The sequence below is a fragment of the Cottoperca gobio genome, chromosome 12 (genome assembly GCF_900634415.1).
Source record: "Cottoperca gobio chromosome 12, fCotGob3.1, whole genome shotgun sequence".
NCBI lineage: Eukaryota > Metazoa > Chordata > Actinopteri > Perciformes > Bovichtidae > Cottoperca > Cottoperca gobio.
In genome coordinates, this window is record NC_041366.1 from 20,495,305 (window position 1) to 20,520,565 (window position 25,261).

The window sequence follows — 25,261 nt, forward strand, 5'->3', positions numbered from 1 at the left end:
CTTTTGCCAAATCCTGTCGGAAGTACGACAAACTTTCTTCTCAGGGAACCTTTTAGTGCAGCCAAAATATACCGTCCACTTTGTTCAATACTGACACATAGCTGGCTTCAACAGAACGTTCCACATCAGCTGCAGCTGACACTGTGTACAGTCAAACACACCACATATTCAGATAGACGCGTGTGATTGGCCCGACTCGTCTCAGGCACCTATCCAGAGCAAATAAACCACGAGTTTGCAGATTCGGACACCAAACTAAAGCTTAAATTGGAGTAAATATTGGCTTTGCATGCGCCAAAAAAGAAAAAAAGCACAACTCCAAATGAATGTTAATGTTGCTTCATGGTTATAATAAGCCAGTGCTGTGTTTTCGGGTTGTTGTCGCTGCCTTCAAACGAGCGATAGGTCCAGTTAACGCAGGTTTAAAATGAGGCTCTAGCTAAAGGACGCTTTATTAAAACACATTACTGATTAAGAACCCTTGCAACTCATTTCCTCTCCTGAATATCACAAGTTTTGGGAATAATAAATGCATAAATCTAAAGTGTACAATAATATTAGAGTCGACCATTAGTGTGGATTATGCTCACAGAAAAATCTCTATTAATACCATACACACATAAATATGCATACATGCACACACACGCACACACACACACACACACACACACACACTTCAGAGTTGAGTGTGAATTACTCAGACCGCTGGAGCAGAAACGAGTAGAGACGACTTGCCTTGGGATAATTTAATTATTTGTAATAGCGCCTCATTAAAAAATAGATTTTGTGTTACAGTTTCAAACAAAAGTAATCAATCAGTGAAGGTGATCAAATGCTTTTTGCCATTACCCAAGACCTCACCTCGCTTGTTTTTATCAAGGTTGTTTACACAGCCTTTTAATGTTTGTGATGGATTGTGTATTAAACAAAGCTTATTAGTGAGACCCGGGTTCAAGGCCCGATACAAGTGTCCATGTCGTTAACGCCCCAGAGAAGCTGTTGTGTAGCTGACCATCTGTGATGTGCACTGATCAGCCACATGACGTGCATTGTCCTTAACTTTCTTTTAAATGATTGCTTCCTTCAATGTACACAATGTGTGTTAAAGTGCAGTGGATTGAAGCCCCTCGTTGTCTGCAGGCCGTGCGACTGCGACTCCAGCGGGAGTGTCGACGACTGCTCTCCTCTGGACGGACGGTGTCACTGTAAGCCCAACGTGGAGGGACAGAGCTGTGACAGGTGTGTGAGAAGCTCGTTGCCTACGTCGTGCATGTGCGCACGTGATCTGTGGTTACCGAGACAACTGATAAGTGGTCCACAATAGAACCATTCATGTGCAGAGTAGAGCTGCCACACGATTTATCAAGTAATGAACTAAGAAATACTTTTACTTTATTAAGGAAAAACATTAAATATACAAAAATAAATAAATAATAATACACACTTTATTGAATTACTTTTTTAGAAAAAAATCATAGTTTTTGTTGCTTTTAGTTGCATGTGATGTGTCAAAGCTAAACCCATTTAGTGCAGTTAAGTTCCATATATATATTTATGGGCTACGTCTGTACTTTTCCACTTCCAACGTGTGAATGAAGAGCATCGATGATTTGTAGTAATTGTTTCAGCCCTCGTGCAGAATATAGTATTTTTGATAATGTATGATCCTTTAAAGTCTTAATTATAAGTACATGTAAAAGTAATGCAAACGTCTTAGTTTGTTAAATATGCATTACATCCAGCGGGCAGCTCGGCACATAGGGAAGATTTAAGGATATGTTCCTTTACTTTGCCGGTACACTGTAAGTGTTGAACTGTTACATGTGGATAAGCGAGCCTCTGCTTCCCCCCCCCCCCCCCCGTCTGTTTCTGTCCTGCTCCTCTGGGACGCAGGATCAAACAGTTGAACTCACTATGACATTAGCGATGCACACGGCCCCCAGGTCTCAAACTATTGAATAATTCTGTGCTCCCTGTTTGTTGACTTTTTTTTGCTGATTTCACGGCTCGTTGAGCAGGCCCCTCTCTTGTGTAATGTGAGGAGTGTAGTGGCTGATTTTTAGCGGTGTTCCTGTCGCACCCATATGCCAGCTAGTATCTGTAGGTCAGTGCTCATGGTCCTTGCAGCTGAGCTCCATTTGGTCCCATCTTCCATAACAGTCCGCAGCAACCAGCAAGGATGTGATAAATAGCTTCAACGAGGTGCAATAACTATTTAATGCATGAGGGAATGTGTGTGTGTGTGTGTGTGTGTGTGTGTGTGTGTGTGTGTGTGTGTGTGTGTGTACCCTACAGATGCAAGCCAGGCTTTTTCAACCAACAACAAGTAAACCCAGCAGGCTGCCAGGCGTGCTTCTGCTTTGGCCACTCGCTGGCCTGCTCCACATCCAACCACTACGCTGCTGTCAACATCACTTCTGACTTCATTGAAGGTGTTTTCTCCCCACACATTAACGAGGTTCTCTTGTTACTGTGGGACAAACTACTTTCACTTTGTTCTCTCTGAATGTGCTCGCGTGTCCTCTGTACTATGCTGTTCTTCCTTTCTGCATATCATCTTTATTTGGATATGTGGTTTTATTTTATTTATGTTTAAATATTAGTGCAGATAACACGCTGAAAATTATTTATCAAAAAATATTCTTTTTTTATTTAAATATTTGCGTTTGTTGTTTTGCTCTCTTATTCTATGTGCAGCTCGTTTCTGTATATGTGTGTGTTGAGTTGTACAGTTGTTGTTTTTCTCTGTTGATCACAAATAAAATAAAACTAATAGAAACTAAATCTGAACACATCTCAAACGTCTACACTCGCATTTACCATCCAGACGGTCTGCGATGCAGAGAACAGCGATGATTCATGTTCTGAAATGTTTTTCTTTCATCTCCAGATCAGGACGGCTGGTTGGGAGAGTTCTCTGGAGGGCAGGAGTACCCCCTGCTGTGGAAGGAAGGTGAAGTCTACCTGCTGCCTCTTACCGAGGAAGACATCGGCTTCTACAAAGCCCCCGGTGAGTCGGAGCGAAAAATAATAGAGATTTGAGTTCATCCATGAGGACAGATCGCTACCTCAGGTTGGGTGGGTTACAGTCCCCGGGAAGCTGTTTTAGTATTGTTGACATTTATGTTATTAGATAATAAATCATCCAGTTGTTGCTCCTCTCGCAAAATATGTAAATGAAATCAGTGTTAGTAGAGAATCTTTAATACCCATAGCTGGTTCCTGTTGTTCCTTAGTGAGATTAATCAGGGTCTTTGGCAGCGGGTCATGCGGCAGTTATTCTGACACCATTTCCTCCAATCCGTTATCAGAGCCATTAGAAGATAAGGGACTAAGCTGGCCCTGCTGCAGGATTTTAGGCCCATTTCTATCAGCCGCCCCAGCAGCAAAGGCCTGATGGAATTGGATGTCTTGGCCGTGCTGGAGAAGCAACAAAGTGAAAATTGGCTTGGTTTCTTCTTGTCTCCACTAAGTCGGTTCTAGGCATCAACTCACAGCCTCTCCAGCCACCATGCAGCCCACAGCCAGAAGCAAAACAGGAGCAATCCCATTAACTCCGCATCCTGGAGGTTTAATGCCCAAAACGCGTGATCACAGAGAACGACTCCATTTGGAGGCATCTTTTTTTAGAAGGATGAAACGCTTACAACAGGATGCGACAAAGCCTGGTGGTCAGGCATAATTTGTGAAATGTCATTATGAATGTGCTTCATAAGTCATGGCTCTGCAAGTTTGACTCTGTGTGTGTGTGTGTGTGTGTGTGCGTGTGTGACATGTTTTCCATATGTTTAATTATAAATGCACATAGTTAATAGTGTCTTTTTAAAGTTGCTTTCTTCTTCGCAGGGTTTATAGTGACGTCTCTGTGGGCCACAACACACAGATTAGTGGCCCAACTGGCCGAGAGCAGCTTTGTGGCAGCCTGCTTATCTACTTCGCGCAGTGCTTGTTTACGTTGTTTCTCCACATAATAAATGCACAAATCTATTGCCTTGCCATCCCTATTAATGATCTCATTTTCTCTCGCCGGTTCTTTATAGCGGTGCATGTGTACAGTTACTTTAAAGATTAAACCAGAGTGGCAGCGGCTTTGAACGCAGCTCTAACATTCTCTCTCTTTGCCACTGTCTCTGCTCTTTTTACATTTAATTTGTATACTTGCTGAAATCCCTCAACTGTGTTCTTCACCAACCTACAAGATAATTCTGAGTGACAACTCCGCCGTGGACATCATACGAAAGGCAATTTCTGTGATTCCCATGAAAGTATTTGTCACCGTAGTTTGTCTTGGACTTCGGCTGTCACACGAGACAGAATTCAATCATAGGCTTTTTTTTTTTTTAGAATTGAATTTGTAGAGAGAACGATTGTTTGGGATCTGCGTAGCTCACCCAGCTCCAGAAATATCATCCAACGCTACAGATGACAAGACGTCACATATATTCTCTCAAAAGGCTCTGACAAGGAGTTGTCGGACCAGACGGGGAGGGTTTGAGGGAGAAAGAATTTCAATTTGAGTTTCCTGAATTCCTCATGACAAGCAGGTCAAATGGCTTTTATGCTTTCACTCTTTTCACCTTTTCATTTCTTCAACCTGATTGTCAAACAACCGACTCAGGCAGGACTTTCAGAAATGCTCCTTCGAATTCAAAGCCTGAAAATGTTTAATTTCTGTAAAACTTTTAAATCTTCCTTTCACGACTAGTAAGTGCCCGACGTATGTAAATATGCATGTAGACATGTGTATGCATGCGGGCACTCGGGGGACGCCGTCTTCCTCCTGAAGCGTGTGCAAAGCCACTTGTGCTCCTCCCGATCCTGGACATCTGCTTGGTAGTTGACACAGGTGGAGTTGAAGTCCACCTGGTGACTGAACAGACTGAACACTTGAGCGCAGCTGCCAGGAACTATCATACACAAACATAAAGTACCTCCCTAAACAGTCGCTTTGACCGGCCTCCAACGACTGTGGTCACCACTTGAATCTGCTGGCCAGTCGCTGTGGCTCTCTTGGCTGAGCAGAATGTCATGCTGAAGGGGACATCATCTAACATAAGTCCTTACAGCCATCTGTTGAGAAGCTTGCAATGTGGAACATTTTCACAAGCAACCTGCTAAGCCTGAAGCAGCAGGGAGACAAGATAAGGAATATAAAGAAGGAAGGAAAAACGGACATTTTAATGAAATAACCCTCTAGTAGAAGACAAGCGAGCGGCATATGGCTGCTCTTGTGCTCCGTGCAGGAGTGGAAGAGAGAGTACGAAGAGCAAAGCTCCAGGAGAGCAGCTCCAGGCTTCCTGTCACTCTGATTCAAGCAGCAATTGCAACTAAGAGCCTCACACAAGCTGAGCACTACCTGCGCCCAGGGTCTGCATACAACCTGTCTGGTGGCCTCGTCATCTGGACACGTAAGCAAAACAGAAAGGAGATGTAGCAAAGGGAGACGAGAAGGTGGAGAGATAGAGAGAACAAAAACAATGAATAAAGGGTACTGAGGGAGAGAAGCAGAGGGAAAGGCAACTAACTCTGAAGGTGAAGGAGGGATTGAGTGACTCTCAAGTGGAAGAGAAGAAAAGTTTGGTATGCTTGAAACAAACTCAGTGATGCGACGTGTCGTCTGACCACACAAGTGTTTACACACATTCTAAATGTCTCACTCAGACGCTGTCCTGCGACTCGCTGCAGGTTGCAAATTGCATGAAACATCATTTCCATGCAACTTGACAGTTACATGCATTTGAAAGTAATGAGTCTCATGCAACACATTTTATTTGTGTCTGTTGTATTATTTTCCGGCGAGTGGGAAGTGTCGTTGTGTCGTTGTAAACTACATTTGCGTCTTTGTATCTAATTTTGTTTCGTTTAGTTGCTGGTTAATATCAATCTGGACGTGTTGTATCGCCTTTTCTCCGGGCGCTGGCTGGCTATTTTGTTTCATAATGGCTGTAAGAATTGAAAGAGAGTCATTGTTGGTCAACGCTTATTGATATGGTGGGGGGAATAACAGAAACTAAACGTCTGTAGGTGAAGAGCTCTCGACTCAGCACCCTCCGCTCTGTATGAAATTAAGCGGGTGAAAAGAGAGGAGGAATTTAACAGCCTAACGTTGTATGGATTGGATTGGATGCAGAGGGCGTTGCAGCAAGCAACTCAATCGCAACTTAGTTACAGTTGAGAGAGAAATCCAAACCTGGCTACTTTCTTCAAACTCCAAACTCTCGACCAGAAAGTTTCACAAAGTTATAAACACTTGTCGGAAATAGTCTCGCCAATTCCAACATCGGAAAGATGTGTGAGGAGGGAAATTCAGCCGCTGTTGGACAATTTGTCGAGCACTTTGTTTGAGCACACTGAGGCCTTCAGGCTGTTCAGACCAACAGCACTTATATTGTTCTCATTCATTTCAGAACACTGCAGCGTTGGTGCAGACGCCGAAGGCTCAGGAAAATTATTTTGAATGTGTAGTTTAGGTCATTGGTTGCATCGGTGTATTCAACGTGTATCAGTCTGCATGTTGCTTTAAATGTCCCTTTGAATACAGAATGAAACTTGCACTGCATTGTGACACATCTGCAGGCAGTGCACTAAGTGTTCGACTCCTGCCTGTGTTGGACCCGTTTACAGGTTTGCATCATGGTCGATGTGAGAGGCTCACTGGGACCTGTGTTTGTGGGAGGCTGCTGTGATTTAATTGAAATTGAGTTGATTTAATTTGGTTGGAGCAAAGTCTAAACCCCATGATTGATTGTGTGCTCCTCAGCCATTCCCCAAAAGTTATAGGGGAATGTATCACTTGCTGTGATGGCGGCTTTACGTGTTCCTGGCAGCTGCAGCTGCAGCACAGGCAGCAGACACAACAAGGACATGATTCAAGCTTTGTTTTATTTATTTATTTTGAATTTGTTGATTGAATATACATGAATAATTGATTTGGATTGACCCAGGGCTGCAACAATTATTTTTAGTAATATTAGCAGCATTTATTATGTTGATATTTCTTTCTATTATATATAATGTATACACTATATATATATATATATATATATATATATATATATATATATATATATATATATATATATATATATATATAAAACATCTTTGGGTTTGAGGCTGTTGAGAGACAAAACCGTTATTTTAAGACGTCAGCTTGGGCTCTGATGTACAAAACTATAATATAATGTAATATATATAATATATATATATATATAATATAATATATATATATAATATATATATAATATATATATATATATATATATATAATATAATATATATATGTACAAAACTATAATATATATATATATATATATATATATTAATTATAGTTTTGTACATCAGTTCCCAGAGCCCAAGCTGACGTCTTAAAATAACGGTTTTGTCTCTCAACAGCCTCAAACCCAAAGATATTCAGCATAAAATGATAAACAGGGAAAACAACAAATCTTTGAAAGCTGACTAATTACACATTATATCTTGTTTGTTTAATCCGGAGCAGAAACAACGGACTGAAACTCATTCTTGGCCGGGAGCAGTGATTTCCTGGAGTCAGGTTTTCTGGCCCAATTTATTTTAACTATACTTTTGTATTTTTCCCCGTGTTACACAAAGAAGATATAAAGTGTGAATCAGAAAGGTTAAGAGGTGCTGGTAGTCAGATGTTTGTGCGTTTGTGCAGAGCCCAGCGAGCGGTTTCCCCGTGCTGTTCGTCTTCACGCCAAGCTGAACTAATTGTCTCCTCTTAATATTTAGCGTACAGACATGAGAGTGGTGTCGTGGTAAAAGATTCAGAAAATGTCTAACTATTCCTCTAATAAGTAACTTGATGATTAAAGAATCCGCTGATTACTTCATGGTGAAGTACTACATTGAATTATACAAAGATCCTAACACACGGCACGTGCAGTATTTAAAAGTATTTAGAGATTGCTAAACTTATAAATTCTCTCCAATTTGTCATGTAAGATAAAATAATGAATATAAATCCATGGCAATACACAGACAAAAGATCATACTTACACATGAATAATCCTTCCATTGTTTTTTATGGTGATTCATTACTTTTGAGAGGGGCCCGCTCGTGGGGACGATCCTGGACGGTCTATCAGGGTTATGAGTAATCGTGCTGTGGTGCCTCTGTCCTCACAGAACCACCCGGAAACACACGAATGCAAATCAGACCCCAGCACAGTAATGACCATGAGCTACATCTGAAACACAAGCACTCACAACCATAAGGGAGCACTTTAAGAGAGAAAATTAGCTTAGTCACACAGCAGTATTACTAGGCTCATTACCCACTGTTATGCAAGGAATGTGCACTTTATTTTTCCTATTAATCATTTAAAAAGTAATATCTGTTGACTTTTATTTCTGTGAACATGAGTTTCCTATATTACTCATTATTATAGTGTGTCACTGCCCAAATAAAGGTAATTGCCTCTTCGTCGTTCCCCCAAAACAGTGTCTCTGCTGACACTTCTTAACTTAATGCAGCAATGATCATCAGCTGTTCTGTGCAGCGCTTTAAGTACGGTGCAGAGATTATGTTTAAATTAAAAATGTCCACAGGTATGCACAACACAAATGGAAGCTTTTATATTTTATTATAAGCTTCTATTTATCTATTTATTTTTCACTTGCTTATTTTATTTCAAAGCTTTTTAGTTTTGGTGCACACTTAAAGTTTAAATATTTAAATATATGTGCTGCACTGGTCGTCTCCTGTACACATAGTATCTGAGGCAAGAATGTTTTTAGGTATTAATGTTATTGTAGAGTTTCCTTCACAACTCATCCTGCACTCGAGTGCGTGCACTAATTCTGCGTGCAATGAACGGATGATAATAATATCGACACAAGGGATGCATCAGCTCCATCGCGTGGACGAGCCCGCGTCTCTCCATCGCCTGCAGCTCTGCCGGATTCAGATCTCAACAAATGTCTTCTTCGAGGTTGTCTTCTTCCTCCATTTCATCCCTGTCCGATAAAATCTGCGATGGTGGTGAGAAGTCAGACGGCGCAATTATCACTGTTATTGGTTACTTCAAGCAAGGAGCAATTAGGAAATAGTGACAGCATGTTACAGTTTGGGGGATTTGAGCAAACAATTTAAACACTACAAGTAATCTATCCTCTACTTGAGTCTTTTATGTGTGTGGGGGTTATTTTGCACCAGTATGAGTATTGATCGGTTATTTCATTTGGACCTCTCACTCAGATCGGGTGTTTTTCCACAGCTTAAGCTGTTTAGATGTGAGACGGCTCATTGAAGGTATTCCTGTCTAATTGGTGATGGATTTAATCTAAGTCTCTTTTCTTTTTCCGGACTGGCTGATTTGTTTTTATTCTTTGTCATCAATATGTATTGATTCGGAAACTACACTGAGATGTGTGGAAGCTCATTTCGCTTGAAGATGTGTTTTGTCTTGACTGGTGATGATTGGAGCTTGTTGAGCTGCTCCCTGATTGGTCGTAATTATCTATTCCTATTGATTCTGAAGTCACATTGGAATAAATGATGCCCTATTGGACTCGGGACAGAAAGTGCTATTATTGATTGGTCCTGTAATTGAAGCCTTTCCCCTTCCATCACTGCCTGCTTTTCAATTCCTACAAATACTTATCCAGCAGCGTTGAATGGCAAATATAAAAAACCCCAGTGTGTCGCGCTTTCTTAATTCACATATCCTCTCATAGGAAATTGAAATAGTTCGAAAGCTACCAGCTATGATGGAAGCAGGATGTAACATACAATCAAGCAAATAGCATTATTTATTGGACCATAAAATACAGGAAATGATGAAAGAAGAACAGTTTAGACTAAATTGAAAAAGTAATTACAAAAATACATAAAGTAACAACGTGTTACTTTAACACATCACTGAGTAGAATATTACCGACAGCAGAACAAAGTGGGGCCTTACCAAAGTGTTGCAGGTCAGATGAAAATGAACTGATGTGAGATGTTTGGGGGAGAGTGGGCGACGTAAGGAAGGCCCCAGCAGAGAGGATAAAAGGGGGCTGTTGGTTGAGCAGATATTAGACAATCAGACACTTGAATTGCTCCGAATGACGCCCGAGGCACCGCGCAAGCAAAATCACCCACTCAAGTCCTTAGCCTTCCCAACCCCCAGAGGAGCTCAGGATGTACTTCACACACGATTACACTCAAAAACAAGGTGGCAACCAAGCATGCAACCTGTCAGTTTTGCCCACTCGCTCACCCAGAGCTGATAGAGAATGGCAGCATAGTTGTTTTTTTCGAAAATTGTTATGATTTTTTCATTTCTAGAGCGTAACCGGTGCAAGACGTCCTACAATAGCATGCGCTGTTTACATTTTTCATATTTCCATATTGACTGCCTATTTTTAGACATCAAAAACAAAAGTACTACTTGTGAGTGTTTCTTCCTTTCGCCAGTGTTGGTCGCTGGTAGTGGAGTGTGGGGATGTTTAGTGCTGGCTAAGTTCTTTGAAGTCCTGCTAATGTGCAGTAATGAGCCAGAGATGAGAGGGTGGGTAATTACACATACAGTAGACTCCTGCAGTGCTTCATGTGGGCACAAAAAGCCTGTACCCTGCTGCCCTTCTGCACACACACACGGACTGAAAGTTTTCTGAATATATATATACAAAAATAAATACTAATTCAGCGTCCACCCTGACACACTTGCAGAAACAGAAATCCATCTCTGTGTCTACATTGATGGCAGAGACTTCAATAATAAAGCTGACTCCACTCACCTCTCTAACATACAACCTCTGCCCCCTAGAGAAATTCCTGGGTCATCAAGTCTACAGCTACGGCCAGCTCCTCTCCATCATCTTCACCTCTGAGACCGCCGAGCTGCTCCCCGACCGTGTCACCTTGCTCCTCCACGGCTCTGGAGTCACCCTGACTGCTGACCTTTCACCCCAACCAGTGCTTGACCGTGACCCCGGCCTCACGTCGCAGCAGTCCTTCATTGTCAGGTACGAGGATGCGGACCTGAGGCGTTCAGTTTGTTAGCGTACATGCTTCTTTTGTCATTCTTTCTTCACTGTGGCACCTGAGTCTCTCTGGAAAATACCAAAACGTTAGAATATGTGCATAAGAAAGGATGTTGGAATGTTTGTTTCTCTCTTCATTTGTGCAGCTCCCTGTTGCCAGACTTCCTTGTTACAATATATATAGAGTCCGCAGAGTACAGACTATCCAGGACACGGATGTACTGACTGCAACTCCCCTACATTTACTGTGCTGTTCGGGTCCCAGCAGAATGTCGGGCTATGAATGTAGTGATGAGCCAGCTCCCCCTTTCACTGTCTATCATGTAGAGCTGGCAGGTACAGAGCAGCAGCATTAAACTTCCATTTTTATATTTTATACATTTAGCAGATGGTCTCATACGGAGTCGCTTGGAATGTGTGCAGCAGTGGAATGACACAAAAGTAACCAAAAGCACAAAAGAAGTGATAGTAAGGGGAGCAACAGTCAGACTTGAATTATTGAGACCATACATGACTCATGGAACAGAGGTGAACAAAGGACAACAAATTAGACCAGCAGTCTACAGTGTGCATGGGCATAGTGGTGGTGAGGGCTGCAGCTAACTAACTATCTGCCAATTCTTTTCTAGATGAATCTGTAATCGTTTGGTTGATAAAATGTCCGGAAATAGTGAAAAATGTCCAAATATTCTATTAGTTTAATGTGATATAAAACAGAGAAAAGCAGGAAGTCTCCATATTTGAATTGCTGTTACATTAACAAACAATTACTGTATTGATTCATCGATCGTCAGACAACAGATTTAGGAAAGCTTCTATGATACATTAAGTGAAGAGAGGGATGTATGAAGTACTTCTTTATCAGAACTCATAGGAGTCTGATGCTGAGGAGGTCTCTCCACTAGTGGGCTCCAGGAGGCAGAGGAGGGGGGTCAAGATAGAAGGAAGACCAGGTCGTGGCAGCTGAACGGATTATAGCAACATCATGCAGAGCACTGGATGGAGTGCAGGGTGGGTCCACGGCCTGCAGGCACAGTATGTGGGCGGTGGTCCCTTTGCAGCCGGCTCTGCCGACACCAGAGACCAAAGACCAAACCAAAACCTCAAGGCACACCTGTGTTCATATCCGGGCAAAATCCCCCCTCTAACACATCGTATCACTGTCATCACTCTGTGTACATGTATTTAGAAGTCCTTGTAAGAAGTTATTCTCCTTCACACTAGCAGAGAGCCTTTGATGTGTCACACTCTAATATTTCCCACCATGCGCAAATGTCTAAAACGGGTTCACTTTGACAGATTTTATTTTTTTTATGATTGTTTTATTTATATTTAGGCCAAAGCATAAAATACCTATTGTTTCTATATTTTGAAATAAGTGTGTGGGACAAAGCACCGATAAAGTACAGTGCTTCCCTGCGCTGCGCCCCCCCACCCATCCCCGCCTGAAATTCAAGACGTTTCTTTTTTTTTTATATTCATTTTTTATATACTCCACTTCCGAACCCACACACACACACACACACACACACACGCGAGCGAGCGCACACACTTACAGTCAGAGACAGAGCGGAGGAAAGGTAAGGAGAGAACTTAAAAAATCTGCGCCACGCACGGACCTCATCCAGCCCGGGCAGCACCCTGCAGAGCACTAAACCTAGAGGAAACACTGAAGTAAATAAAAAATCATTCATAACCTTGTGTACAGTTAAATGCAATAGGCCTAATTGTTTCAAAATCCCACGGCACACCGGGACATGTCTCACGGCACATCAGTGTGCTGCGGCACACCATTTGGGAACCACTGATATAGACATTAGGAATGTAAACAAAACTGTAGATTTATTAGACTGTGTTTAGCGTAGGGTTTTAAATACAGTTTATTTATTTATTTTACTTATAAGGGACCATGTACAGTTCACTGTAAGCTACTTCACAGCTGCAGTCCACAGTGGTAGTTTCACTAAATACATACATACGTACTGTATTTGGCCAAATAAAGGTGAACATGTTTATGGAGTTAAACTAATAAATGATCAACGCAACATATGTATGCAAATCCCCCCGTGCAGGGTGTTGTCCAGGTATCTAAATCTAACAGAACGTTCATGGACAGCTGAAGCCCACGTGCAGGATTCTGCAGGATTTTTCTTACATAATGGCAAAGTTAAGTTTGAATGAAATATTTTTTCATCCATGAGTCTCTGACCTGCCGCAGCACTTTGCTTTTAACAGTTGCCGCTTTAAATGTGTGAATAGTTTCACTAACGCATTCGGCCTCCCAGACCTACATGTACAAGCACACTTACTCTAAAAGTAATCAGATCACATTCATAAAACTCCAGGAGCATATGTACAGACAAATATAATAATAATAATAATAATAATAATACATTTTATTTGGAGGCTCCTTTCAAGACACCCAAGGACACCGTACAAAATACAAGAGATAAAAACAGCAGGACGTTGGAGAGCAAACAAACAATACCAGAGATATGGTTGAGACACAGGAAGAAAGCAATAAAGAGAAAAGGGGGGAGGGGAGGAGGATACAGGATGATTGATACTACAGAGAGTAGTCCAGTTTGAACAGGTGAGTTTTGAGTTGGGACTTGAATGTTTCGGACGGTCGAATGTGTGGAGGGATGGAGTTCCAGAGCTTGGGAGCAGTGCAGCTGAAGGCCCTGGCACCCATGGTGATGAGGCGTCATGTGGGGATCGTCAGTAGACCAGCTGAGGATGAGCGGAGGGAGAGGGAGGGGGTATACTCCTGAAGGAGGTCACTTAGGTAGGTGGGGGCGAGTTTGTGAGGGGCTTTGTAGGTGAGCAGGATGTTTTTGTAGTTGATCCGGGATTGAACAGGGAGCCAGTGAAGTTTCAGGAGAATGGGGGGTGATGTGTTCAGAGGATTTGGTGCGGGTCGTGATCCGGGCAGCGGCGTTTTGGATGATTTGAAGTCGGTTGAGCAGTTTGGTTGGAAGGCCAGAGAGAACAGCATTACAGTAGTCGATCCGTGATGTCACAAAAGTGTGGACCAAGACTTCTTTACTGGATTGGACAGGGACGGGCGGAGTCTGGAGATGTTGCGCAGGTGGAAAAAAGCAGTGCGGGTGATGTTCTTTATGTGGGGTACAAAGGAGAGGGTGCTGTCCAGAGTGACACCAAGAATCTTGACTTGACTGGAGAACGGTACGGAGAAGCCATCGATGATGAAGTTTGGGGCAGTGGAATTTTGTGTTTTGGATAAAGTGCTTTTGGAGCCGATGAGAAGGGCCTCGGTTTTGTCGCCATTGAGTTTCAAGGAGTTCCTGGTCATTCAGCTCCAAACGTCTTGTAGGCAGGTGGTGAGGGATGTGGGCGGGAGGGCAGTGGTGGGTTTTGTAGAAATATAGACCTGAGTGTCATCGGCATAACAGTGAAAGTGGACATTGTGGTGGCGGAGGATTGTGCCAAGGGGAAGGAGGTAGATAATGAACAATAGTGGACCCAGTACTGACCCCTTGGGGACACCGCGTGAAACAGCATAACACCTGGACCTGTGGTTGCTCTGTTGCACATATTGTTGTCTGTTGTAGAGATAAGATGAAAACCAGGAAAGTGCTACACCAGAGATCCCAATGTCAGCCAGGCGCTGGATGAGTGTCTGATGGGAGATGGTGTCAAAGGCAGCGGTGAGGTCAAGGAGGATAAGGATGTTGAGTAGTCCAGAGTCCGCTGCACGGAGGAGGTCGTTGGTGAGTTTGACCAGGGCTGTTTCAGTACTGTGGTTGGGGCGAAAACTAGATTGAAAAGGTTCATGGAGGTTGTTTGTGTCGAGGTGCAGCTGAAGTTGAGCAGCAACGACTCGTTCAAGGGTTTTGGAGATGAAGGAGAGGTTGGAGATGGGCATGTAATGGTTTAGGTCAGCTGGGTCAGCACCAGGCTTTTTGAGAAGGGAGGGGGGTACAGATCCAGTGGTGAGGGAGGAGTTAATTATTCTTGTGATCATGGGGGTGATGGAAGGTAGACAGGCTTTGATGAGGATAGTGGGGAGGGGGTCGAGTTGACAGGTAAAGGGTTTGGATTTAAGGATGAGCTTGGAGATGGTTTATTCTGTTGCTGGTGAGAAGTTGGAGAGGGTGCTGGTGAATGGTTTGCTGGTGGTAGCCATCTAGGGTGGATTACTTGGGGAAGTACAGGATGAGGCCAGATGATGATGGATGGTGTTGATTTTGGTGTCAAAGAATTGCAGGAAGTCATTGCAGTGGTCGGTGGAGACATCTGGTGGGAGAGTTGTAGCTGGCTGAAGTAAGTGGCTGACTGTTGAGAAGAGGGTTCTAGTGTTATTTTTACCAGTGTTGATGAGGTTGGAGTAGTAGGAGGATTTTGCGGTGGAGAGAGCGTTCTTGTAGAGGTGTAGGTGTTCAGTGTAAAGTTGGATGTGCACTGAGAGTCCAGTCTTTTTGCACAGTCGAGTCGAGTCGACGACCAGTGGTTTTTAGTTGTCGAAGGTCTCCGGTGAACCAGGGAGCGGTATGAACTGGAAAAGGAGACTGTGCGAGTTTTGAGGGAGGTCCGAGCATCCAGGGAAGAGGAGAGACAGTCATTGTTGTGACTCACCAGTTCAGCAGGGGAGAAGGATGGGGGAGGAGTTAATAAGGGTGGTGAGATCCGTGGGGTTGATGTGATATATATATAAACTCAGAGCAACATTAGGTCACATCTTACTATTATTTAGACCTTGCAGGTTTGTATTATACGTCATACTGCAGCATTCAGAGCTTTAATACTGCAACAAAAATGGCAGCAATCAGAATCAATCTGTAACACAGTTCCTGTCACTCAGAGCGGATGGTTTACATTACTCTTGTTGTATACTGTTAGATGATATTAAGTTGTGTGTGTGTCAGTTTGTTTGTGTTGCAGACAGTTGATAAGCATCTTTGTTTTGACTCTTAGATTGAGTCGTCTTGTATCAGCCTGCACTTTGTCTTCACTGCATCATGACTCGGAGTTAATTTGTGTCACTGTCTAAACAAAGTCCGTGTCGAGGAATCTAGTTTTAGTTTATTTACTTTAATGCAAGCTAACCCGAGATGCAGTTAGGTTAAAGGATATGTTTACATGCTGCATTGATCAGTTGATCAAGAGAAAAATAATCCGCAACTAATTTCATAATCAATTAATCGTTAAAGTAATTTTTCATACAAAAACTATATAATAATATTCACTTTAATATCATATTAAAGTGAATATCTTTAGGTTTTGAACAAGACATTTACAGACTTTGAGAAACTGGGTTAAACATTCTCACTATTTTATGCCATTTTACAAACCACACAATTATAGATTAATCTAGAAAATAATCTGCAGATGAATCAATAATGAAATGTTTGTTAGTTGCAGCCCTGCTTGAAAACATGTGAACATATCCTGAGCTGTTGTCTTTGGCCCAGTTTGTCTTTTTCTTTAAGATATTCATAGCATCTGCCTCGCCAGCGTACCAAACAGACAGATTGTGCTAGAACATTCATTTCCTTCCAAAAGGGAACAGCCTACTCTCATCATCTGTTGTCAGACCAGTCCAATTAGCTGTTGGTATTGACAGCTATGTGTACGATTGTTCTACCACTTTCTCTGCTTGAAGTCCTCCTCGCCTCTTTCATCTCACATTATCCTTCGCTCGGGTCTCCTTGCAACAATTTGCTCTCTCCCAAGACTCCTTCAGGTCTTTTTCCTTCTTGCCCTTCACGGTAAAGTGGTCAATCCGGAGGCGGGAGGGACCGGGGCTGGAGGGGTGATCCCTAGTGTGAAGGCCTGTGGGGAAGCGGGAGTGTAATCAGTCATATTGTTGTGGAGAGATGTCATTAGGCCCGTCAACTTGGGGGAGTGAAAGCAGCTGGCCCGGTCTCCATGTTCAACCTGTTAAAAGCAGACATTCACTCTATTTCTGTTCTCTTCCCCCACTTGGCCCGGCGTCCTGTAGACTGTAATCCTTCTCATCCCACTCAGCACCTCCTTCACACTGTTTTGTTACAATTTGTCTTCAATTCTGCGCCTGGGTTTCTATCTTTAATTCTCCTCCTCTGCAGCCGCAGACCAACTTCACTTTCTCCCGTCTTCTTCCCTAAGAAGGGATTTAATTTCCTTTTTGTTTTCCGGGTTGTGTTTAAAGAGAACTGCAGAAAACAGCAAACTGTTCAATGGCATTGTAAAGGTCCACATGGAAATTGACATGTTATGCAGCCGGGAGCGCTGCATTGTCGCCTCCGTGTGCTCCACAGGGCATGATGAAGTCCATTAGCTGAACGGAGTCTCCACATACTTCTGGGATCAAACTCTTACTATCTTGATAACAATGGGAAGCTGGCTCGTGGCTGCCGCTAAAAGGAATCTAAAAGCTGAAGAGAAGAACGGTACATTGCATCTTTCTGAGTAAGATGTGCTTTGCTAGGTGGGGAGCTTCACTCGTTCAGATGGGAGATGATTAAAGCGTAAGCAAAGATGTTGTGAGGGGTGAACCTGCAGCAGCGTGTTGCTGTTGCAGTGACGGCCTCACACAGCAGTTTGTCTAGAATCACACTACGATTGCTGGCAGTTTGGGCAGGAGTCAATACACCTGTGCTGTTGTCTGTGCCGATGGGACAGGTCAAGCTCGGGGAAATTGGCTAGTGTGACGGGTAAAAGAAGAGATGCCCACTTGAGCTGGAGTATCAGGTGATGGGAAAGATAGTGTTACTGGCAAAGTGATGGTAGTACTGTATGATGGAAACCTGGAAAGTCTTAGAGTGGAATATATCGCATGTACATTAAGCTGCTAGATTTGATACTGATGTATTATATTTATGCAGATATTTGCTGCATGTAAACTGTCTGTATCCTGTAAAGTTTGAATTTGTTTAGTCGTGCGGCTCGTTCGGCTCTAGTGGTGGAAATATCTGTCTCTCGGTTCCTTCCTTATGATAAACTTGTACATTTTGGACTGAACAAGTTGACGAAGATCTCTTTGACGCTCTATTAGTTTGGTTCCTGTGAGTAATCTTCTCATGGGGTCGAGGCACAGGTTCAGCCGAGTCTTCTTCTTCGTCGGCTGCTCGGAGGATCCAGCCCCTGAACAGCTTGTGCTTTTCTGTCCCCTCCAATATGTCCATGCCTCTCTCTGGTGTCTGCGCACTAGTAATGAGTTTCCCCTAAGCATCAACAGCCCTGGCTGTAGACGCTCTTTGGTTCCCGTGTCTGAAATGCACTGGAGCTTGGGGCACAGAAACTGTCATTAAGTGTTCCTCTCTGCAGAAGTTCTCCACAGATCTTATTGCATGCACAGATGCACTTCACTACGTGCTCTATAGCATTCCTTAATGCTTCCTCTGTCTCTCTGTCACACACAAGAATCTGTGCAAATGTAAGCTTTCACTCAAACCCATCAGGCCATATGTGTGTGTGTGTGATTTGCAACAATCCAATGCAACATGTTTAAAAAATAAATAAATAAAAGTTCTTTGCTAAAGCAATGTGGCAGCATAAATAAACGTGAGCAGAAACACGCACTCTTCACTTCCCTGTTGATTGACGGCATCTGCGCTTCATCGCTGGTAAATATGTTAACCTGTTAAGTGGCTATGTGTTCCCACCTGGTGCAAAGTTCATTTTAAAATCAGAAAAAGGGAAAACGTATGGCAGCGTGGGTATTTGAGCGCAGGGGATTGATGAAAGGAGGAGGTGAATTATATAAGATAGCATCTCTCACTCTCTTTCTCTCAGATTCACTTTCAATTCCCTTGAAAGCAGTAGGCGGGGAGGTTTTATCGCTTTGCTTGTAGCTGTATGTGTATGTTTCGGGCATGTAAGCATAATATTTATACCTTAAGGAACCTCTTTACTGATGAACGCTCTACATATGGTGATCAGGGGTTCACTTTGTCATTCACTGACAAGAGAAGTGTTTCAGGAAACTGCTCATCCGAATGCCTTTTTATAAAAAAGCTGTGAGCTATATTTGCAGGAGTCAGTGCAGGCATGTGGTCCTTCTGGCACTGAGCTCGTTTCTGTCACGTTTTTTTTTAAATTCAGCGACTTTGATCATAGATCAGGGCCAGCTAAATATATTGAGCAAAGAGCAGCTCATTGCTGCCAAAATGAAAAGGAAAAAAGTGCTCATATGAGACTGAGCAAAGCAAAAAGAAACATGGAATTACTCCGTGCGAGTCATTTGTGGGGTTTTTTGGGGGGTTTTTTCAGGATAACCAGGGCTGTTTGAATAATTAATGTGAATAATTGCATTCCAGATTTATAAAAAAAATTACAAAATGCATTTAATTAGAATTTACAAACAAGCATCCATCTATTTATTGATTGATTTATTGTATTGTTCCAACCGTGATAAGTAATTGTACTCCTAAGTATCAAAGCCATTGATAAGTTACTGAAACAGTGGGTGGGACGCGTGTGTCTTCAGTTTTACATTATGTATTGATATTAATAGGGTGTCTAATCAAATAAAAGTAAAAAGATTTGCTCAATTAGAATAAGCTATTGGAATATGCTAATGCCATGTCCCCATACACATTCTCTCTGACTAACTCATTTGTACTTTTCAATTTTACAGACACTTACATGCTTATTTATCTTCCCAGTACCTTATCGCTTCTCTTTTCTCTCACACACCTTTTATGTCTTGCTGTCTTGCTCACCTTGTATCTCTGTTCTCTCTAAGGGTACTTAAGGGATTGTGTGTGTGTGTGTGTGTGTGTGTGTGTGTGTGTGTGTGTGTGTGTGTGTGTGTGTGTGCGTGCGTGCGTGCGTGCGTGTGAGTGGGTAGGGGGGGGGGGGTCCAGTATTCTTTTGGGCTTTCCTCTCCCGTTGATCTCCTCTCATCCTCGGCGGAGCAGGCTTAATTACAGTGCGGCTCTCTGCGCTCTGCTTGCTGCTGATTAAAAGGGACACTGACGCTCCATAGGGAAAGCATGACTGGGAGTTTGTTCACTTTCATGCACACTCTGCTTATCTCTGTCTGACCAGCTCCATTACCATGGCTCTGAGGCCCAGTTTGTAATTGCCTCTCTTTATTACTGTGCCTACATGTCAGGCCAAGGAACAAGGACCCGCCGCATCAATAGAGAGCATGTGTGGCAAGCCCGGAATGCACACACACTCACACACACATGCTCATGCACAGTGATAAGAGACAGAGGGCATGCGCAAAAAAAAGAAGGCATTTTGAAAGTGAGGACCTAATAAAATAAAGGCCATGGAACAAGAAACTTCGGCTGATATGGTCAACAAACTAAAGGTTTTATGGTTTTTGCGTATGATTACAAGGCTCATATAATATAATTGGATACCACTTTCAAATAAGGTTCCCCTTTTATAAGTACAGTTAATAAGTTGAAACAGATGCCTTTGTTAATAGAGCAGGGCTTTGAGCTAAGAAATGCTAACGTCAGCGGGTCCGCGATGACGATGCTGCTCTGCTGATGTTTTAGAATGTTTTCCACTTAGCGTGTTAGCGTGCTAACGTTTCCTTATTATCACTAAACACAAATCTGGACAGATAAATATTTATACAGCGGAGGAAAAAGTTAAGGGATCAGCAAAGATTTCACTTTTCATCCTGAGGGAAACCAAAGAGAAGTTCAACCTCTGGGTCGGGAATGTTTGTACAAAATGTCAGCCATGCTAGCGGTGTGGCATAAAGTAATATTAATAACGCCTTGTAGAGATATATAGGTTAGAAGCTATTGATAAGAATCACTTGTGGGTTGGCACAAATCTCTTGCGTTCCCTTTTTATTCCCTCCGGGAAGGAGCTGCAGAGCATCTGCACCAGACTCCATTAACAACACCTGTATGTGTAACTGTCGACTTAATGGCTCATTAGAAATGGAGAAGCTCATGATGACTTATTAATAGTTAGGCAACACTTATTAGAAAATGTTCCCTGTCATTTTGTTCCCTACACCTTTTTTATGTGAAGAGTATATGAATACGTTCCTTCATGCCGCGGCTCCTTCGTGGCGTTCATGCGATTCTGGGACAGGATTGTGTAACACTACATCTCCTGTGTGGCGCTGACACAGCACCTCTCATCAAGACACAAAGGGTGCATAATTCCTGGAGTAAAACAGGCAGATGTCAGCTGTGCAGCCCGGCTTTGCAGAACATCCTTCAGCAGATGGCAAAGCTCAGTGATCAAGACCCTGAATATGTGTGGAAGTCAGCACATTTCAATTCTTCTCCACAGAGTGTCTGTAGATAGCCTACCGCAAAAGGTCAAGCGAGTGTGTGTGTGTGTGTGTGTGTGTGTGTGTGTGTGTGTGTGTGTGTGTGTGTGTGTGTGTGTGTGTGTGAAGGGGCATTTCTTATCTTCTTAGTTGTGGAGAGTAATTTGAAATGTGATGTTTTTGGTGTTAAATGATGTGTTTTCTGTCTTGTCATTTCACAGGCTTCATGAAAACGAGATGAGGTTTAACCCTCCACTGTCCGCCCTTAAGTTCCAACGACTCCTTTACAACCTGACGGCTCTCCGAATCGGCAACGCTGGAGGACAGAACTGTAAGTTGTGTGTGTGTGTGTGTGTGTGTGTGTGTGTGTGTGTGTGCAAAGACAAAATCAACAAAATGAGTTTTGCCTCTATTATAAGTCATCTCAAAGTAGCTACAGCTGCACCAAAGATAATTCCTAAAACAATGTCAGTGCTTGTATTCGGGGAATAGTTCAAATGTTCCAAATCTGGCTCAGCAAAAAAAAAAAGAAAACGGGACATTTATTCCCAGATGTTAGTAACTAGTTCTCAAAAATCCTCGTTTTATTTTTACCATGTCCTTCCTCCCTCCATATCTGAGGGACTGCATTGGAAAGTACAGGCAGGATCTGAGAGGCATTACGGCGGATTATAGCACCAAGAAGACAGAACAGCTGGCCAAAATCACCAGCACACTTACTTACACCATTTTAATGAGTTGCTCAGTGCAGGCGTTGTCACGCGCACTCTTGCGCATGCAAAAAGACTGGCACAGAGGTTTGCACACGCAGGAACAGAAGCCCAATCATGCAAATTCCGTGAAACCGTTTCCTGTAAGCACCCACCCACGTGAACCTGCAGACAAAGTCAGGCTTACAGTTTACTCTGCATCTATTGCACATCACAGGGGTGAAAGTGTGTTAATGATTCGTGTAAGGTCTCAAACACATTCTCAAACAGTGTTAGATATGGCTTATCGCTGCAGGCTGCGCGGCAAACTTTCATTTTGAATTCCCATAAAGCTGTCCTCTCATCTTTGTCCTCTCCCGCGCACTTCCTCCTTTATTCTTTAAATGTCTCTCTGCACCACAGAGAGTCTCCTCGAACAGAACTGTGTTATTTTAATGAGAGTATTGTCTTTAGACTGTGAAGACAGGCTTTGACAGCAGTGAAGTCCTTTCATCTTCTGAGCCACACATATTCAGTTTTGAACGGAGAACATAGCCCTTTTAGAATTAATGTGCAGGTACCTAAAGAGACCTAAACTGTCATAGTTGGCAGGGCTGCAGTGAGCCATTTAAGATTCAAAGGAATTAAAATCTTGACTTGCCTTGTAGTAAGGATTGATGGGGAGAACTTGCACAGCATGACTTGAAATGAAATGTTTCTAATTAACTGAAATATGGGGTTCAGTGTCTGAATATTGTTTTAATTGCTCACTTCCCCCCGTTGAATGAGCTAATAGAATTCAGGAGGTAGAGGAGAGTAAAGGGTAGAGGCTAAGGCGAGTGATTGAGAGGGAAGAGGACAGGCGTGCCTGCTGATCATCCCTGAGAGGTGCAAACGAACTGGGTTTCATCAGCGCTGGAGGAATGGCTGGATCATGACTTCTTAGAAGTCAAGGTCCATCCTCTGCTCTGGTTCTTCCAATCAGATTTCCCTCATTATGCAGCCACCTCATTCACACATGGTTTATTTCTTATCTGACAAAGCTACATAGTCGTACTTGCACAGCATATTCTACCTATCCATCCATCGTGTGTTTCCTCAGCGAGAGCAGACACAGTATTGGACCAGGAGCAAAAGTAATGTTTGTGTTCTGTGGCTGTGGTTTAGAGAGTGTAGGGTGAAAGGGATTTGGTTCAGGATGGCCTGCCCCATCACTATTCATGAGAAGAGAGAGGGATCTTGAAAGCCCACAGGAACTGCACGTCTGACATACCTCCACCGAGTCTCCTGTCTCCTTTTCTTCTCGTCTTGCTATGCTGCAGTGATTTATTCATTTGCTATATCAAAGATTCCCTTGGTGACAAGCGTACGTGTGTGGGCGCATGCGTGCACACGTGTGTGTGTGTGTGTGTGTGCAAGTGAGCATTAAGTGTGGCATTTATGGGCGTGTGGGTGGATGAATCTGTTATTGTGTGTGTGTGTGTGTGTGTGTGTGTGTGGGTGTGTGTCAGACGGTAAACTGTAAACACAGACCAGAACCTGTAATGAGACAGGGAGGGAGGGACAGCACTGAAACAAATGCTAATAACCAACTGCTTAACGAGATACAGAGAAACACGGACACACACACACACACACACACACACACACACACACACACACACACACACCCACACACACTCCTCATTCCAGAGAAAATCAGGTGCCCCAAACACTTCAACAAGCCTCTGAGGCAACAATTATCAGTTTGCTACTGACCTTTGTAAGCGTCTTTGTTTTATGACAAAGCGCTCTTCTCGTCCTTTTTCTTCCTTCCTCTTCAGACACATCGCAGCTCGCGGGGGTCACCCTGACATCGGCATTCATCTCCTCTGGTCCGGCCAACCCTCCTGCCCCATGGGTGGAGTTTTGTTCCTGTCCCCCGGGTTTTGTCGGGCAGTTTTGCGAGCGGTGCGCCCCAGGATTCACCCGGGAAGACCCCGGCGGAGGGCCCCTCTCAACATGTGTGCCATGCAACTGCCACCAGCATGGAACCTGCCACCCAGAGACAGGTAATGCATGAAACCTTTACAGTATATTTAGTATGCACCCAGCTGTGTTGCAATTATAACCATGTATGTGACACCTAAAGACTCAAAGAGCCTGAAAAAGTCATGAATCAAGTGGAAAACGTTCTAAAGTCAATGAACTAGTCACAGCGAGTGCTCCACAGTATGTGAAAACAGCTGACGTTGGAGAAACTATAACTATAAGGTGCACTGTATTTACTGTCCGCTGTATGTGTGAACCAGACACAATGGAGGAAAGCAGTGTCCATGACGTGTACACTACTTCCTGAACGATCCCCCACAATGCAATGCTCTTGCCTTATAGGAAGTGTAGGATCCAGAGTTTTTGGAGCTTGAACAGAATCAGGAACTAAAAATCATTTTCGCCTCTGCTCCAACTTTGACCGTTGTTTTGCGATCTGTCTCTTGCAAGACGCCAGTGCATTCAAAGCAGTATCAAACATGTTGTAAAACACTTTTTAAAGATATTTCTAAGACAGATTTGACTTAGTAAAGTGAATTAAAGTTCAGCATTTCACAAGTCAGTGCTCAAACGGAAACACGCTCTGCTCCATCGCAGTATTAGAATATTAAACTCATCCAAGTTGCTTGTTAGGTAACAAAGCCATTCTTCCGACGCGTTCAGCCAGAGTTACATGAGACGAGGGATCATCAGAGGTTGTTGAGACAATATTTTCTGTCACCGTGCCCCTGAGAGAGCACAGGGAACAGACAGAGATGAAGGCTGTTCGACTGAAGCATTCTTCTGTGTCTTCCCTGAGCTGACATTCAGTCGTCATCGCTTCAAGGGAATGTAGCTCAGTCATCCCTCAGGTGTATTGGCAAGCTATCACTCAAACTGAAAATGGCTGTGCTAATACAGCAGTACACCACTAATCTTTATAATAACAGCGAAACCCGGAGTTTGAATTTAACGCACCTTTTTTATGGGCGATAATAACAGCAGCTGCAGTATTCCTTCAGATTCATATCCTAAACGCAGCGTCCCGTAAATGACAGGAGTAAAACAGCAGCTGTGTAAACGTGTCAACCTCTCTGCAGTTATTTATGTGTGTCTGTGAGTGTTTACCATGTGCACTCGCTTTCTTTTTCTCCCTGAGTCTTTGCCACACTTATCTCACTCTCACAGCTTTAAACAAGTCTCGCCATCTCACCAAGAACAGACGACTCTCCCATCCAAGGTCCCACCCTCCATCTTTTATCTTTCCTCTATCTCTCTCTTCCTCACTATCTCTCCCTCCTACCATCAGACTTAAAGTATCAGAGATCTGACCTAGTTAGGAGACGCCTGAAGCTTTGGCTGCGAGTGTGTG

At 43.2% G+C, this 25,261-nt stretch overlaps 1 protein-coding gene across 1 annotated transcript in view; it reads left to right on the plus strand.

Annotated features, from left to right (window-relative positions):
* The window catches only part of lamc3 (laminin, gamma 3), a 91,678-nt gene that overhangs the window by 40,450 nt on the left and 25,967 nt on the right, over positions 1 to 25,261 (plus strand). Inside the window, 6 exon segments of the mRNA XM_029445218.1 lie at positions 1,141 to 1,239; positions 2,296 to 2,432; positions 2,891 to 3,010; positions 10,776 to 10,974; positions 21,412 to 21,521; positions 23,703 to 23,930. Coding sequence (XP_029301078.1) covers positions 1,141 to 1,239; positions 2,296 to 2,432; positions 2,891 to 3,010; positions 10,776 to 10,974; positions 21,412 to 21,521; positions 23,703 to 23,930 — 893 coding nt within the window.